Source organism: Scedosporium apiospermum (genome assembly GCF_000732125.1).
Source record: "Scedosporium apiospermum strain IHEM 14462 chromosome Unknown SEQ_SAPIO_0099, whole genome shotgun sequence".
Lineage (NCBI taxonomy): Eukaryota > Fungi > Ascomycota > Sordariomycetes > Microascales > Microascaceae > Scedosporium > Scedosporium apiospermum.
Genome location: NW_015971800.1, coordinates 38,881 through 52,923, shown reverse-complemented (window position 1 = coordinate 52,923; position 14,043 = coordinate 38,881). Strand labels below are relative to the sequence as shown.

Genomic DNA, 14,043 nt, shown 5'->3' with positions numbered 1-14,043 from the left:
TTTCCTAATTTCTTTTTTTCCGCCGCACATAACAGCATAGCAGTGCCACAACTCTGGTAGTTTCGAAGCAATGCGGATCCTCCAATCGCTGTCGACGCTGCTGTTGGTGGCCAGCACTGCGTACGCGGCCTCGAGCTGGGAATTCGATGATGCGACGGTTTCGATCAAGTCAAGGAAGGGCGCGGGCTTGACAGAAAAGTATAGCTCCTTGTACCCCATATCTACCCCCAAATTTGCAGTACTCGATGGAGTGGGCTAACATGGCCTTCGTGATTCAGATTCACACAAAAGGCGACCCTCTCGAAAGCGCTTCCTCTAGATACAACAGATACCATCAAAGTAGTGCTGAAGACCAAGGAGGACAGAAAGCCAAAGAAGCCTCATCAGGCTTTTGTCATTATTAAAGAGGAGGATACAGGTCTTGAGGCTCCATTTGCCTTTGCAGTCAAGGAGAGTGGAAAGGCAGTTGTTGAGATCGTATGTCCCCTCGCATGCCCTCAGACAAACAATTGTCCAATTTTAGAGAGGCCCACCCAACTGACTTGTTCTTTTTTTCTCTCTGGTATAGCCTCGCAAAGAACTCCCTGTTCAGCACCTCCTCTCCAAGAAGCCGCTCCACGCCAGCATCGTCATCGGCTCCTTCGGCTCGTCGGAAGGCCTCGTCCGCCCCGTCTTCGACATCGACCTTGTCGATAACCCAGCCGCGACCCCTCCGCAGTACGAGAAGCCCATCCGATATGGGAAGCTACCCGAGATCCACCATATCTTCAAGGCTCCAGATCGAGTTCCTCCCAAGATCGTCTCCATCTTCTTCACGCTCGCTGTCTTGGCACCCATCCCCGCCCTCTTCATCGGCGTAGGTCTCACTCGTTTTCTAGCTACGAAATTTCTTTTATTCTCTTTTGGAATTGAACTGACAATGACATCGGGTAGTGGATCGTGCTCGGCGCTAATCTCACCCACCTCAAGACCGCGTTCGCGGCTGCGCCCCTCTCTCATGCCATCTTCTTCGGGTCCATTGTTGCGATGGAAGCTTCCTTCTTCATGTATCACAGGAGCTGGAACCTGTTTCAACTACTTCCCGTTGCCGGCGTCATTGGTGTCATTACCTTCCTCAGCGGCACCAAGGCCCTAGGTGAGGTGCAGAGCAGGCGATTGGCGGGCGAGCGATAGGTGGACGATAGCAAGAGTAATGAATGGAGGGAGAACGAAAATACACCGAGCCTGTAAATGTTTTTAGCTCGTTATTGAAGAGGCCACGGCGGAGTGGTGATGGAAGGCAAGATAAAACAGAAACGAAATAAATCCCCACGTTTACGTTGTACAATACTTCTTTTTATTTAGGCATTCGGAGAGAAAGGATGGAGCCTCGGGTTGAGCGCCCAGGATCCCAAGAGACGAAATAGCGCTGGAATAAACATCGTGTTTTCAGACAATCTTGGGCGATTCATTTTCATGGCTCTCGCATTGTGGATGTGATGATGGGCAATTCTCTTCGCAGCCAAACTGCCTGGGAGACTACGGGTTCTGTTTTAGCATCTATTCGCAGCTTCCATCTCGACAATCGAATCAGTTGTGCTTTCTACTTTCAACTTTCTACTCCCAATCCAGGCATGACCCTCCTCGAAGTCCGCGGATCCTGCTTTCTTGTCTAGCAGAACTGGTGATAGATATCACTTTCCAAACTCATATTCAATGTAGTTCTCCTTCAGCTAGCAGCCATCTCTTCGATATTCCTTGCAGTGGCTAGAATTTTTCTCTCGTCATCTTCACCAAACCTACCTATTTTCAACAATAGCTCATCTGGTAAAGCGTCTTACAAACAGCTGAATAGCTAGGAATTCGCCTTTATCCAGCGCATTTATATTGTATCGATCAAGCAGAGGTAGTCCTTGCGAACGAACGGTTTTACAAGAGCCATCGCCAACAACCAATCGAAGCTTGCCGGCATCGCTCCTACCCGTCCTTCGATCTCTATACCACGCCAGGCAAAAGCCTCGCTTCACCCTACATCACGAAAAGTAAGGCAAAAGAAGACCGGCGGGAAGGAAAATCCACCACCTATCCACGATGTGCGAGATCCGACACATGAGAGCATGCGAGAGATGCCACCGAGTTTGCCAAGTCATAGTCCAAAATTGCATCAACATTGTCGACGAAAGCCTCCGCGGAACGTCCAGCGATGGCATCGAGACGCTTATGCCGGGCGAGGGGATCATGGACCTGAGGACGGTGGCGGAGTCGATTCACAGTGTTGTTTTCGAGTTTTGCTGGTCGCCGTTGGAAGGTTGCCGGGGCCTGCGATTCTCCGGAACTGTAGATGTCATGGACCTTTGTCGGACTTGTAGCGGGACGCTCGTGGGCCACCAACCTCAATGGGGACCGGTTGTGGGGGGTGGGCCGCCGCCAGGGCCGGGATTGATGCCGGCTAGTTGGCATTGATCCTTTGTATGGGCCGTGGGATTTATGTCGGGAGGGGACGAATATGGCAGTGGGTTATCATTCTGAGGTTGGATTTGAACCGATGGGGGTGATTGCGTGGAGGTAGGCGGAGCACTTATTAGAATGGAGGGAGTTACACTGAGTTCTGGTTCAGAAAGCGATGAACATGAGGTATCGATAAAGCCACTAGGCGTATGTCGATTAGCGTCTTCTCTCCCTTCTTTATTTTCGACAACTTAAAATCAATAACCGCGCTTAGCAACATCTATAGTTCGCAGAGTTCGGATTACTCCAGATGCGAATGTGTGATGTGACGAATCTGCCGATACTCTCTCTCCCATCCTCCTTAAGTGTACGAGGGCAGCTCCTGATACTTATGGTTGATCTCCATGCATTCCACCACGGTGGGTTCTAACATCTTGGAGCCAAATATCATTGCCCAGATCGGTTTCGAATCCACATAATCTACCGACTCTCTATCCCCAATGGCGCCGAGCAAGTACACGAAGCTCGGGGTACACGCCATATGTAGCTCGCCAAAGATATAAATGTGAATAATAGTCGCGACGACGGCGTTGGCTCATCGATAAGTCTGGATTTACAGGCGGACTACGTTGGCGCTTGCCGAGGTATTGCCCGATCGGAACTTCGGTCCGCTGCTATTGGCTGCGCATGGTTTTAGTGTGCAAGCAGGTCAGCTTCAACTTCACTAACACCAGACTAGGGACCATTTCTCTGCAACATAGCCTTCCTTCTTCTTTCATATCGCAATTTCTAGATCTTTGATTGTATCTCTGTACCGGATATACCGGATATACCGGATATACACGTTTATGCGGTTCTTCCTTCCTCCTCATTTTTCTTGCTATCATGATCGGGAAGCTTCTTAAAGGGTATCGCCATAGCCAAAACAGCTGCGGCTGCCGATGCCCCCAGAGAAAGAGCGAAGACGTCTTTAATCCCAACCATGTATGCGCCAACCACGGCAGCTAGGCCCTCGCCCGTGAAGACTTGACGTATCTCGGAGGCACCCGTGTTGATAACGTCGAAGGGGTTGACGTTGGGGGCAGTACTCCGGAGGGTCTCCAGCATGCGGTTGGCGAAGAGTGATTGCGCTACCGCAACGAAGTAAGCACCGCTAATCGATTGGCACACTAGTTGCCCTAGGGTTAGTGCAGCATATTTATACCAAAGTATGAAAAATAGTATCATTTACGTACTGAGCATAATACCAGTGCTGTTCGCCACATCCTCCGGTTTAGAAAAGCCTTGCACAGCGGTCATGGCGACCTGGTTCCCAAGGCCGAGACCGAATCCGAAGAGGACTTGAGGGCCAATGTACCGAGTCTTGGATGAACTGACGCCCATCGTGTATAACAAAGAGGCCCCAGCCGTCATCAGGAGCGCACTAGTGAGCTGGTACGGTTGCAGGAGGCGCGTTTTGCCAATGGCGGCACCGCTGACCATGGATCCAGCTGCGAAGAAGGCTAGGAACGGAAGGGTGTTGATGCCACTCCCAATGGCCGACTGACCGTGTATAGACTGGAAATAGATGGGTAGGTAGAACATGACCTGGTAGAGAGCAGCGTTGGAGCTTTGAAGGAAAGGCGCTGATTAGGATCAAATCTCCGAGGGAATTCATGGGGAAAAGATGACTTACATGAAGCAGTACAAGGCATTGCTCCACGTCAAACGCGGCCGAAGGAGCCTCAAAGGTACCATTCCTCGTTCGCCCTGGAACCATTCGACGACGAAGAAGAAAAAGAACAAGGCCAGCCAGAGGACCAATGTGGCGACCACACCCCCATCACTCCATGATCTGGTCTGGCCTCCCCACTGGAGAGCCAACGTCAGGCACACAAGCGAGGCGAGCCAGGCACCAAATCCTGGAAGATCAAGCTGCAAGATAACCTCCATCCAAGTGGCGCGCGCGGGCTTTATGTGCTTTGGAATGTGCAAAAAGAGCATAAGAAGGACAATTATGGGAACCCCGAGCGGGAGGTTGATCCAAAAGCACCAGCGCCAAGAGATGCCGCTCGTGAACGCGCCGCCGATGACGGGACCGAGGATAGTCGAGACCATAAACACGCCCATCCAACTTCCGATGAGCAAGGGCCGTCTCTTGGGCTCCGTGACGTAGTTGATGACGATCAATGAGCCGCCGAGTGTCCCCGATGCCCCCAGGCCTTGAATCGCCCGACCGATGATCACGGACTCGCTGTTCGGCGCCGCTGCGGCCACGATGCTCCCGAGTAAGTAAAGTACAACGGAGCCGAGGTAGGCATACTTGACGTTGAGGTACTTGTATAGCTTTCCCCACATGGGCGCCGTGGCTCCAACTAATAGGAAGGTGGCGCTGCCGTACCAGCCGACGTCGTCGAGTCGGTGGAAGTCGTCGGTGATGGCGGGGATGGCCGTGGCTACGATGCCGATCTCTAGTGCGGCGAGAAGCGTGTTCGTAAAGATGGTGAGCATGATGAGGAACAGGCGGAGGCCAGTCGCGTACTCGGGCTCGATCTCGCTCTCTAGGCTGTCTTTCTTCTCTTGCTTCTCGGGAGTGTTTTCGGACGACGCTGATTGCTCGCCGTTTGTGGCCGAGTCTGTCAGGTTACTATTTTCCATGCCGGGTGCCTTCGTTTTGATCTTCTCAGAGGGCGGACTCCGAGACGACATGTTTTCTGTCTGTTCGGCGGTGTCTGTGCCTATATTCTCAACCACAGGCTCTTGGAACGATGAGCGAGAGAAAATCTTTTTCGATCTCAGGTAAGTGCTATGGGAGTTTTTATGAGGCATGCGCATCAGCGCGTTCAATGTCCTCTAAACAACTTGAGCTATAGGACGGAGGAAGCATTGAAGGGCGGTTGCACGATATGACGGGGGTTACTCGACCGCCTTGACGGCATGGGATGTTATTGGTCGACAGACCCCACGAACCGCTTCCTCCGTCTGGATGCTGCACGGGCGTGGTCCTAGCGATGCTCACAGGGCTGCATTGCGCCGTAAAACCGCGCTGGTGAACGCCCCACATTCAACCTCATCCGGGATCAATTCCTCCGCCGGTCTTCCCTCGCCGCACAAGGGGTTCCTCAATTCACATTCCACTTCGTAGCCCGCAACTTTCAAATACTCTATCTACCGGAAAACGATATTGTTCCTATCGGCAGACTTATTCTATTGAAAATGATGACACATCCACATAATAGTCAGTCCGAAGCGAAGAAGAGAAAGCTCCGGAAGGGAACTCACAGCTGTTGGGAATGCAAACGGCGGAAGATGAGGTGCATATTTGACCCAGAACGGTTCCCGGGTGTAGCATGCCACGGCTGTCGGCGGCGGGGTTCCAAATGCATCAGCCAGGAGTTTCCCGAAGATATCTCTCTTGCTGCAGAGGAGACCCGAGCCCCGAAAGTGGGTGGTGGTGGTAATAGCATTGCAAGAGTTGAAGATCTAGTTGATCCATTGATAGATCGCATAAGCAGAGATGGGATTGGAGCCTCTTCTAACGGAAGAACACCCAGGAGGCCTAATGAAGAAAGCACAAGGGTACTGATGGACTCCAGCAATCTCACTCCTACGTCAGTGAGACCGGAGCCTTCACAACACCTAGCTTTCTATACATCTTTCAAGGTTAGTATTCCCCTCCGCCCCCTTTCCTCGGCTGTGTATAAAAACTTTAGTATCCACCCTACAAATACTCACTACTTCTATCAGCGCCGCACTATCGAGAATGGCATTTCTGCGGCAACGACTATTACGCCGGCCTCCCACGGAAAATATGGAAGGCTGTCTCAGTTCTTGCATGCATCACTACCGTCCCGAGAGGATACCGAGAGGATATGCAGAGCCAGCCATGACCCTACCGTCCTTCCCAACGAGATATTGACCATGCCATACACAGCCCTTGACCAGAACGGCCTCAAAACCCACAGGAGTCTACTGGAGATTCCCGGACCGGATCTTCACCCTGTTCTAATAGCAAGACACATGCTCCAGCTCGCCATCTTCCTGCAGCACCTCCACCCCGACCTCCACCCAGAGATCAAGGGACTACCAGAATCACCACGAGCCATGATGGAACGGTTCGCGAATCTCGCCATCAACCTCGTCACGACCAATGACGAGCTTCTCGGCAGCATCGAAGGCCTTGAGTGCGTCATGATCGAGTGCATGTACCAAGCCAACATTGGTAATCTCCGACGAAGCTGGGTGGCGGGCCGGAGGGCCACCAGCATCGCGCAATTGATGGGCCTCCACCGACCGCATCAGCGGGCACAGTACAAGGTGCTTGACCCTAGGACCAAACATGACCCGCAGCTGATGTGGCTCCGAATAGTCTTCCTGGACCGCAATCTCTGCCTCATGCTGGGTCTTCCCGAGGCTAGTCCCGACTGTAGCATGGCGTCCGAGGAGTTGCTTGTAGGTGACACTCCCATGGGTCGCCTCGAGCGAAGACACTGCGTCATCGCCTCCCGGATTCTGGGGAGAAATGCATGCGACCCGAGCCCCGAAACCTTTGCCCTAACACGAACCCTCGACGCCGAGCTGCAGAAGGCGGCTCGAAGTCTCCCGAGCAAGTGGTGGCTAGCACCGAACCTAGACCCGGCCTCAGCCGACCCGCAAACTCGGTTTTGGGACACGCGGCGGCTGTTCGCACAGGTCCTCCACTACAACCTCCTCAACCAACTCCACTTACCCTACATGCTTCGCTCCTCGTCGTCTGGGCGCAGCAAATATGAGTACTCCAGAATCACCTGCGTCAACGCTTCGCGGGAGGTGCTCTCGCGCTTCATCACGCTACGGCGCTTCAATCGAATTGCCTACAGCTGTCGCACCATCGACTTTCTCGCCCTCATGGCGGCCATGACTTTACTTTTGGCCCACCTCGATAGTAGCCAGCGCCCTGAGAATGAGAATCTCCTGGCGCACCAGTATCTTAGTGACCGGGCTATGATAGAGCAAGCGCAGGAAAATATGAGGGAGGTTAATCGTCTTAGTTCGGATGCGCTTAGTGCGCAGAGCGCGGACCTGCTGGAGCGGTTGTTGGCCATCGAGATTGACGCGGAGACGGTGAGTGTGCAGGAGACGGTGACCGAGGCGGCGCTTCGGGGACCGGATCGGGATCAAGGCGACAACGTCTTTGTGAGCGTGCACATTCCGTACTTTGGCATTATTAAGATTGCTCGTGAGGGCATGAGCAAAGTGGTTCCCGGACGGCAGGTTACCACCCCGTCGCCGATAGTACAGAACTCCACCACCACACCTAGCACAGACACCATGGTTGAGGAAACACAAGCGTCGGCCTCGGGGTTTTCCGGACCTGATAGAATCTCAAATACCGGTACCAAAGTGGTGGAACCAATGGCGATATCACAGCAGGGCATATCGAACTCCCATTCAAAAACTCAATCACCATGCCAGCTGGGTGTATTCTCAACACCTGAACCAGGTGACATCAACGATGTTGCCGAAGATTTTACACCGCAACCCTCGGCCTCTCTGGATCCTTTCCTGGAACATGGTGGTGATCCGGGACTGACAGCAGGCGGAGAAGACTGGGCATTCCAGGGCGTCGATACGGCCTTCTTCGAGAGCCTGATGAGGGACCCTGGGGACTAGGGCCAAGGTGACTCCTGTTAGATTGAATGTCAGGCAAGAGCGATTCCATTGACTCAATTGGTGTTTGAGGCTTCATCTGTACAACAAAGTCCTCTTCAACTTTCAGCTCTGACATTGTAACACAGCTGAGCCGGGCTGAGAGCTATTGGCATCGGCCAGGCCACGTTAATTGATGTTAGTAGTCGGCAAGCTGACACATTGGCCAACTGATGCCAGAGGGGGGAACATTCAATGTTGGGTGGATTGTGCCCAGTCAAGTTCTGTTCAAAAGGCCCAATGTAAAACTAGATGTGACAAACATTGATCGATTGACGGCACTTCGAGGTGTCCCGGGGAATAGAGAAGGGAATAGAGAACAATCCAGTGTTGGGTCTTTTCTCTCAAGTTTCTTTCCTTTTCTTGCCCCTGGGATCTTATGGTGCTATAGAGTCAAGCTCTTGGAGACTAATTGTCTCTATTGAGCCCGGCCCATCCTGAAAACGCTAGAACTAACTGTTGATATCCGGACTGGTCTGAGGATATGATCCGCAGCCTACCTCCAGCTGAACCAAGGCATGTGCCTCAATCAAGATTGATCAATGTGCAAATGCATTGCCCGTGGTACCGACATAGCATTGATTGAGCGCGCGAGATGTTAACAACAGCACTCTTGACGCCTCCACCTTGTTCTAGAATGTGAATCGCCAAGTGCCTATTGTTGCGATGCTCTTCATCCTCAACTTAAAAACCCACCCCCAATTCCTCTGCTCGTCTCACTCTTTCACACTCTCCCACACTCTCACACACTCTCTCGCCCTCTCTCGCACTCTCACTCACGCGAACCAACATCAACCAACACCGACCAGCGTTCTTCGTTTCCCTTCCCACTACCAGCTTCGGCATCACACTTTCGCCTCCTTTCCCCACTCTTGACCGCCTGACCCTGCCTCCTAAATACAACAACTCAAGATAATACTCCACCATACCAGAGGCGGGGGCGTTGCATAGACTGAAGGGGAGAGAGAAGGGGGATTCAGAAAATTGAGAGATAAAAAGAGAAAAAGAACTACGAAAGGAAAGTCCAGAATCTCCCAAGCCAACAGTTCCAGCTCACGAGACAACAATGTGCACGGTTAAGCTCTTCGTCTGCGACTTATGCCACCGCATCTACTCGGTCAACCTGACGCGCTGCAAACCAGCGATGAAGGACAGCCTCGACGAGTCGACCCAGATGGACGTCCTCTCGTTTTGCTGGAGCCAGGATCGCGGTTGCGGCGGCCTCGAGTTCGAGGAACACGTCGACATGGAGGAAATGTGCACGCAGTGCGAGAACAGCTGAGATTGAGGAGGAGATGGCGGTTCCCGGGGGGCAGGATAGGTTCGAACCGGCTAGACGTGGAGGTTAGGACTAAGCGGGGCCTTCTTTTTTTCTTGATCTTCTCTTTTTTTTGGTCTCGATATATGCGTCTCCGGCGTTCATACACGGTTTTGGATGGTGTTTGGGTTCTTTTCATGGACGTGGGAGTTGGAGAGATCATCGGGGGGACTTCACGTTTTGGCACAGGACCGGGGTAAAAAGAAGGGAGGGGTTGTTACGAGCTCAGGAAGTGGCATTCTTTAATCTTATATTATTTTCCCCCTTCACTCGCCGCATTTACACCGGTACTTCGTATTGCCTTTCTGTTTGCAATTCTTAATCAAAAACTCTGAAACTAGACCTGTTCTCTTCGATGAAGTACCTTGTAAAGTTGTATTCAAGGTCAGTGCTGGTTAATAGGATAATTCGATCCTGGTGCCTGACACTAACAGGCTTCAATGTTGATACGCACCTCCCTCCCACCATTCGTCAAAGGCACCACGTTTTCCGCCGCCTGCTTGCCGCCTTCTCGGCTGTTGGTGCCTCGCCTCTCCCCCCTTGCTGCAGTCAGATGTCATCGCCTCACAAGCGGCCGCCCACAGTATCATGGCGCCTACCACCCACCGTTTGATGCCTGTTGTGTGCCTGTTGTATGCCTGTATGCCTGTTTTTCCCGAGGCACTGCTGCCTAGGTGCCTAGGGGCCAAATCCATGGATACCCCTTATATATCAAAATATGGAGCACGAATATCGCCTGCGGGCAAATGGTCAAGTTGCAAAAATACAGAGAAGATTAGCATGGTCCCTGCACAAGGATGACACGCTCTATCAAAGAGAAGCTGCTCATTTTTTGCCTAGCCGCCACTCGTTCGATTCTCAGGATGAGCTCTATTTTTTTCCCTTTTTATCTCTCCTTCTCTTCATCGTCTAGCATTTTTGATGATGAGGACAACAGATGTCCCATTTAGCTCGGCTCTTCATCGACTTTCGTCCACCCTAACTAATGATCATCCTATGTCCCGTTAAGATACGAGTTTATGAATACCCATACGATACAGCTCCGGGTTAGATTCTTTCTTCAGATTCGTTTTCCTGTTTTGACACCAAAAATAGCGCGACCTCTCTGTGAGGGGTCGACTGATACCCAGATATTCGAGATTTATACTAGAACGCTCTCGCCATACTACGTGCAATAAGCACGAAGTACTTCGTAGTCGGGCTCAGATTCGTCCAAGTTCTAGACAACGTTTCCGAGCCAGTCGTCGTTTGGCTGAAACGTGTCAGAGTGTATTGACCCCGGCCATACCGTGATGAATGAGTGGATCTTTATATCCACTTGCCACTGTCTCGGATCCTCCAGATTTCCGAAGGAGGATTTTAATGACGGGAGCTTCCTTCGGCAAGGAATAGCGCAAGAACAAAGACGCCGCCTTCGCTATATGTAGGATGTAGGATGGTCAGGCGGCTGGATGCATTATACATCGCCCACGGAGTGCATTAGAAACATCCGTTGGAACCTTGCAACTCCCGGAATTTGCTCGCGTGCTCAAAGGCGCTCACTTCTTTTTCCTTTTATTACTGCGATGGCGCGCGAAAGGATACAAAATCCTAAGTGTCGCCTGTTGTTCGCGTCGCCTCTCTTCGCGGCGCCTGTCCTCCTCCCGCCGTTTCCTTCTCTCGGCTTTTCTCTCTCGTCTCTCCTCCTCCTCACTGTCCTCCTCTTCCTCTTCCTCCTCCTCCCGCCGCCGCCATCTCTCTGCTGGCCGTCTTTCTTCTCGCCATCTTCCCTCTCTCCTGTGCCGCTCCCGCCGTCTCTCCTCCTCCTGCCTCTCTTCTTCCTCCGCCTCCTCCTCCTCCTCCTCCTGTCGCCTTCTCTTTCTCCTCTCTTCCTCTCGCCTCCTCTCCCTTCTTCCCTCTCCTCGTCTCTCCCTGCGTCCTGGCTCCCTTTCCCATGTAGACTGCCCCTCCAACATCCGAACCATATCCCGCGCCGCGTAGAAATCAAGCCCAAACCTTGTCCGCCGATGCCACGCGCACGTCCGAACCCGGCAGGTCGAACATCGCACAAGAGCTTGACCACCCCCCATCTCTCGCTCGGCACCACCTTCACGTTCACATATCGGGCAGACCAAATTGCCGACCTCGGCTGTGGGGATAGTGTGCCACTGCATATCGAAGCCGTGGCCGCACGTCATGTCTCGGTTTATTACGTACCTCCGAACACCGCCCTGGATAGTTATCCATCCTGTTAACCTCGGTTTCCACCGGGGCAAGAGGCCGGGAAGAAGGGAAGTGCTAAGACCTACCTCGATCACCTGGGTGATACTGAATTCCCTTGCATTCGCGCCTGGCGGTGTGGGACCTCGCTCATCTGCAGGAAATCGTATGTTAGCCGGCTCTGGTTCTTTGAATATAGATGTCCGGTGCATTGTAAGATCGAATGGAGCTAAGCCATCCCTTATGAAAGCAGTTACAAACGAGCCACAATACGATTAAATCTATCTCCCCTCTTTCTTCTGGATATAGATATCAAGGTTAGTCCATTTTTGGGAGAAGCTGGGATGGACTGCTGATGCAGCCACGCGATGCACATACCTATGGCATCACCCATAAAGCAAAGTGGCGGAGGTGTGCGGACTGCTCGCGGGGCCGGAACTACCAGCTCTTGTTGTCTGGCGGGCTCTGGTGGAGGTGGTGGAGGTGGCTGTGCCTGCGGCTCTGGTTGGCGTTCTGGCTCCGGTTCAGGCTCAGGAGGCGGTCGTGGGGGTGACTCTAGTTCCGGCCCTGGTTCCCACTCCCGTTCCAGGAACATCGCCGGATCAAGGTTTTCAGCTAGCTCCAGTTGCCTCGCAATATCCAGCTCTCTTTCTAGGTCTAGCTGCCTCTGCCTCTCCCCCTCAGGGTCCACCGGCATAGCCTCTTCCGGGGGTGGGAGTTGCGGAATTTGCGCGACTGGGCGCGGAGGCTCCCTTTGCTCTGCCGGTTCCAGCGGTGCTCGCCGCCAACCTCGCCCAGCCAGGCGTTGCCGTATCTCTCTCGCCAGATTCCCCTCTCTTTCGACGCCCGCCTCTCTCGCCCGCCTCCCCCATCTTACCATGCGTCTCTCTCGCGCGAAATGCCGTTCTCGTGCCACAGGTCGTTCTTGCGGCTCCTCCCTCGGTGGATTATCCCAGGGCATCGGGGGGAAACCAAAGCCGTCAAAACCATCGTCAGGGAGAAACTGAAATATGCAGTTAGCAACCTAGATATGTAGAAGCGAATGTTCGGGCGTCCCATACCTCTAGATCATGGTTATCCCACTGTGCGGCCGGAGGAGGAGCAGGGTCATCGACATCCTGGCCTCCTTGCCGGTAAAGACGAGCACGGTTTCTCGCTGGGAGGCCTCTGCCTCCATAGTGGACACACGGGCATGTTTTCCATCTAGCGCCACAAAGATAGCAGAATTGATGGCCGCATTGGCATCTACAACATAAAATCCCACCTCACCCCTGCTTCCCCCTCGGGCAAGAGGGAAGAGGAGAGCGGAGGGAGTCAGTTAGCGGGATATTCCTCTAAATATAGAAACGGCAAGAAGAGAAAGTGAAGGGAACAATGGGGAAACATACGTCATATGGTTGCAACCATCTGCCAGCTCAACTACCCTTCCGCATTGGTCACATCCAGCAAGACCATTATCATCCATCATATCCATCACCTGCTCGTTTTCTCCATGCTCCTCCACACAAGCCGTGCCCGGATGTGATTGCCTTTTGCACTGCCGGCATGTTCGTCGGCCACAAACAAGACATCTTTCAGGGTCTTGCGTGTTGGGAGGAATAAAGCTGCCGCAGTCTCTACTGTGGCAGTAAGTCCGATGCCTCGGCAGAACCCCCCACTCTAGTCCCGACTCCCTCCAAACGTCGAAGAGGCGAGCGTGGGAATGGGAGTTTCCCACAGCCCAGCGAACGGCGTCTTCCGTGAGAGGTTGATGGCAGCGAGGGGGCCAGCTCCCTTCGTTGGTGAGGCCGGTTCGAAGACATTGGCGGAGGCAGGGGGCGCAGTACCAGCAGCCACAAGGGAGTTGTAGCATTGGCATGCCTGACTCCATGCAGATTATACACTCTCCATTACCGCCGGCGTTGTTGCAGTTGTCGGCTCCCTGTTCTCTATTGTCCAGGAAGCTATCCGCCACATCACTAGTCGCAATGATACGTAATCGCTCCTCCGAGGTGATCGGCGCTTCCGGTCTTCTCTCTACGTCTGCAGCTCGCTGAGGCCCATCATGCGCAGAATCCGCTTCGTCAGCCCAGCCGTGGTCATGAGCCAGGAGACCAGCGGCCCGAGCTCTCCGCAACTGGGCGGGAAGGCTGTCTCTATCATCGAGATCCAAGCCCGCCGCAAGAAGGTGATTCAAAGTCTCATCGTCGAGGTAGTCAAGTCCCCCCATACTGATTATCTCTGAGAATGTGCTAAGGGAAGGTTTAGTTCGAGCGTGAAGATATGGATAAGCAAGCTCGTCAGAGGGTGAGAAGGAAAAAAGAACTTGATATGAAGGAGCTGTAGACTTCTTGAAGGAAACGAGGCAAGGGAAGAACCTGAGCGAGCTCAAGAGGCGCTCAATATATAGAGCTAGCCCCATGATGCTGGAAAAGGAAGGCCCGCTCTATTCA

At 53.0% G+C, this 14,043-nt stretch overlaps 3 protein-coding genes and 2 pseudogenes across 3 annotated transcripts; 3 read left to right on the top strand and 2 right to left on the bottom strand.

Moving 5' to 3' along the window:
• Positions 1-70: 70 nt before the first annotated feature.
• SAPIO_CDS5477 (uncharacterized protein) lies at positions 71-1,173 on the top strand (the record flags this gene model as incomplete). Its single annotated transcript, XM_016787799.1, has 4 exons — positions 71-198; positions 279-477; positions 569-856; positions 934-1,173. 4 exons carry the CDS (start codon positions 71-73, stop codon positions 1,171-1,173), a joined length of 855 nt encoding a protein of 284 aa, XP_016642114.1.
• Positions 1,174-3,273: 2,100 nt separating this feature from the next.
• SAPIO_CDS5476 (uncharacterized protein) lies at positions 3,274-5,115 on the bottom strand (the record flags this gene model as incomplete). The annotated part of the gene is made up of 3 exons (XM_016787798.1): positions 3,274-3,596; positions 3,663-4,036; positions 4,103-5,115. 3 exons carry the CDS (start codon positions 5,113-5,115, stop codon positions 3,274-3,276), a joined length of 1,710 nt encoding a protein of 569 aa, XP_016642113.1.
• A 1,212-nt stretch (positions 5,116-6,327) lies between these two features.
• Positions 6,328-8,058, top strand: SAPIO_CDS5475 (annotated as a pseudogene; the record flags this gene model as incomplete).
• Positions 8,059-9,160: 1,102 nt separating this feature from the next.
• Positions 9,161-9,376, top strand: SAPIO_CDS5474 (annotated as a pseudogene; the record flags this gene model as incomplete).
• Positions 9,377-10,950: 1,574 nt separating this feature from the next.
• Positions 10,951-13,820, bottom strand: SAPIO_CDS5473 (uncharacterized protein; the record flags this gene model as incomplete). The annotated part of the gene is made up of 5 exons (XM_016787797.1): positions 10,951-11,622; positions 11,701-11,765; positions 11,990-12,614; positions 12,673-12,737; positions 13,505-13,820. 5 exons carry the CDS (start codon positions 13,818-13,820, stop codon positions 10,951-10,953), a joined length of 1,743 nt encoding a protein of 580 aa, XP_016642112.1.
• Between the last annotated feature and the right edge of the window lie 223 nt (positions 13,821-14,043).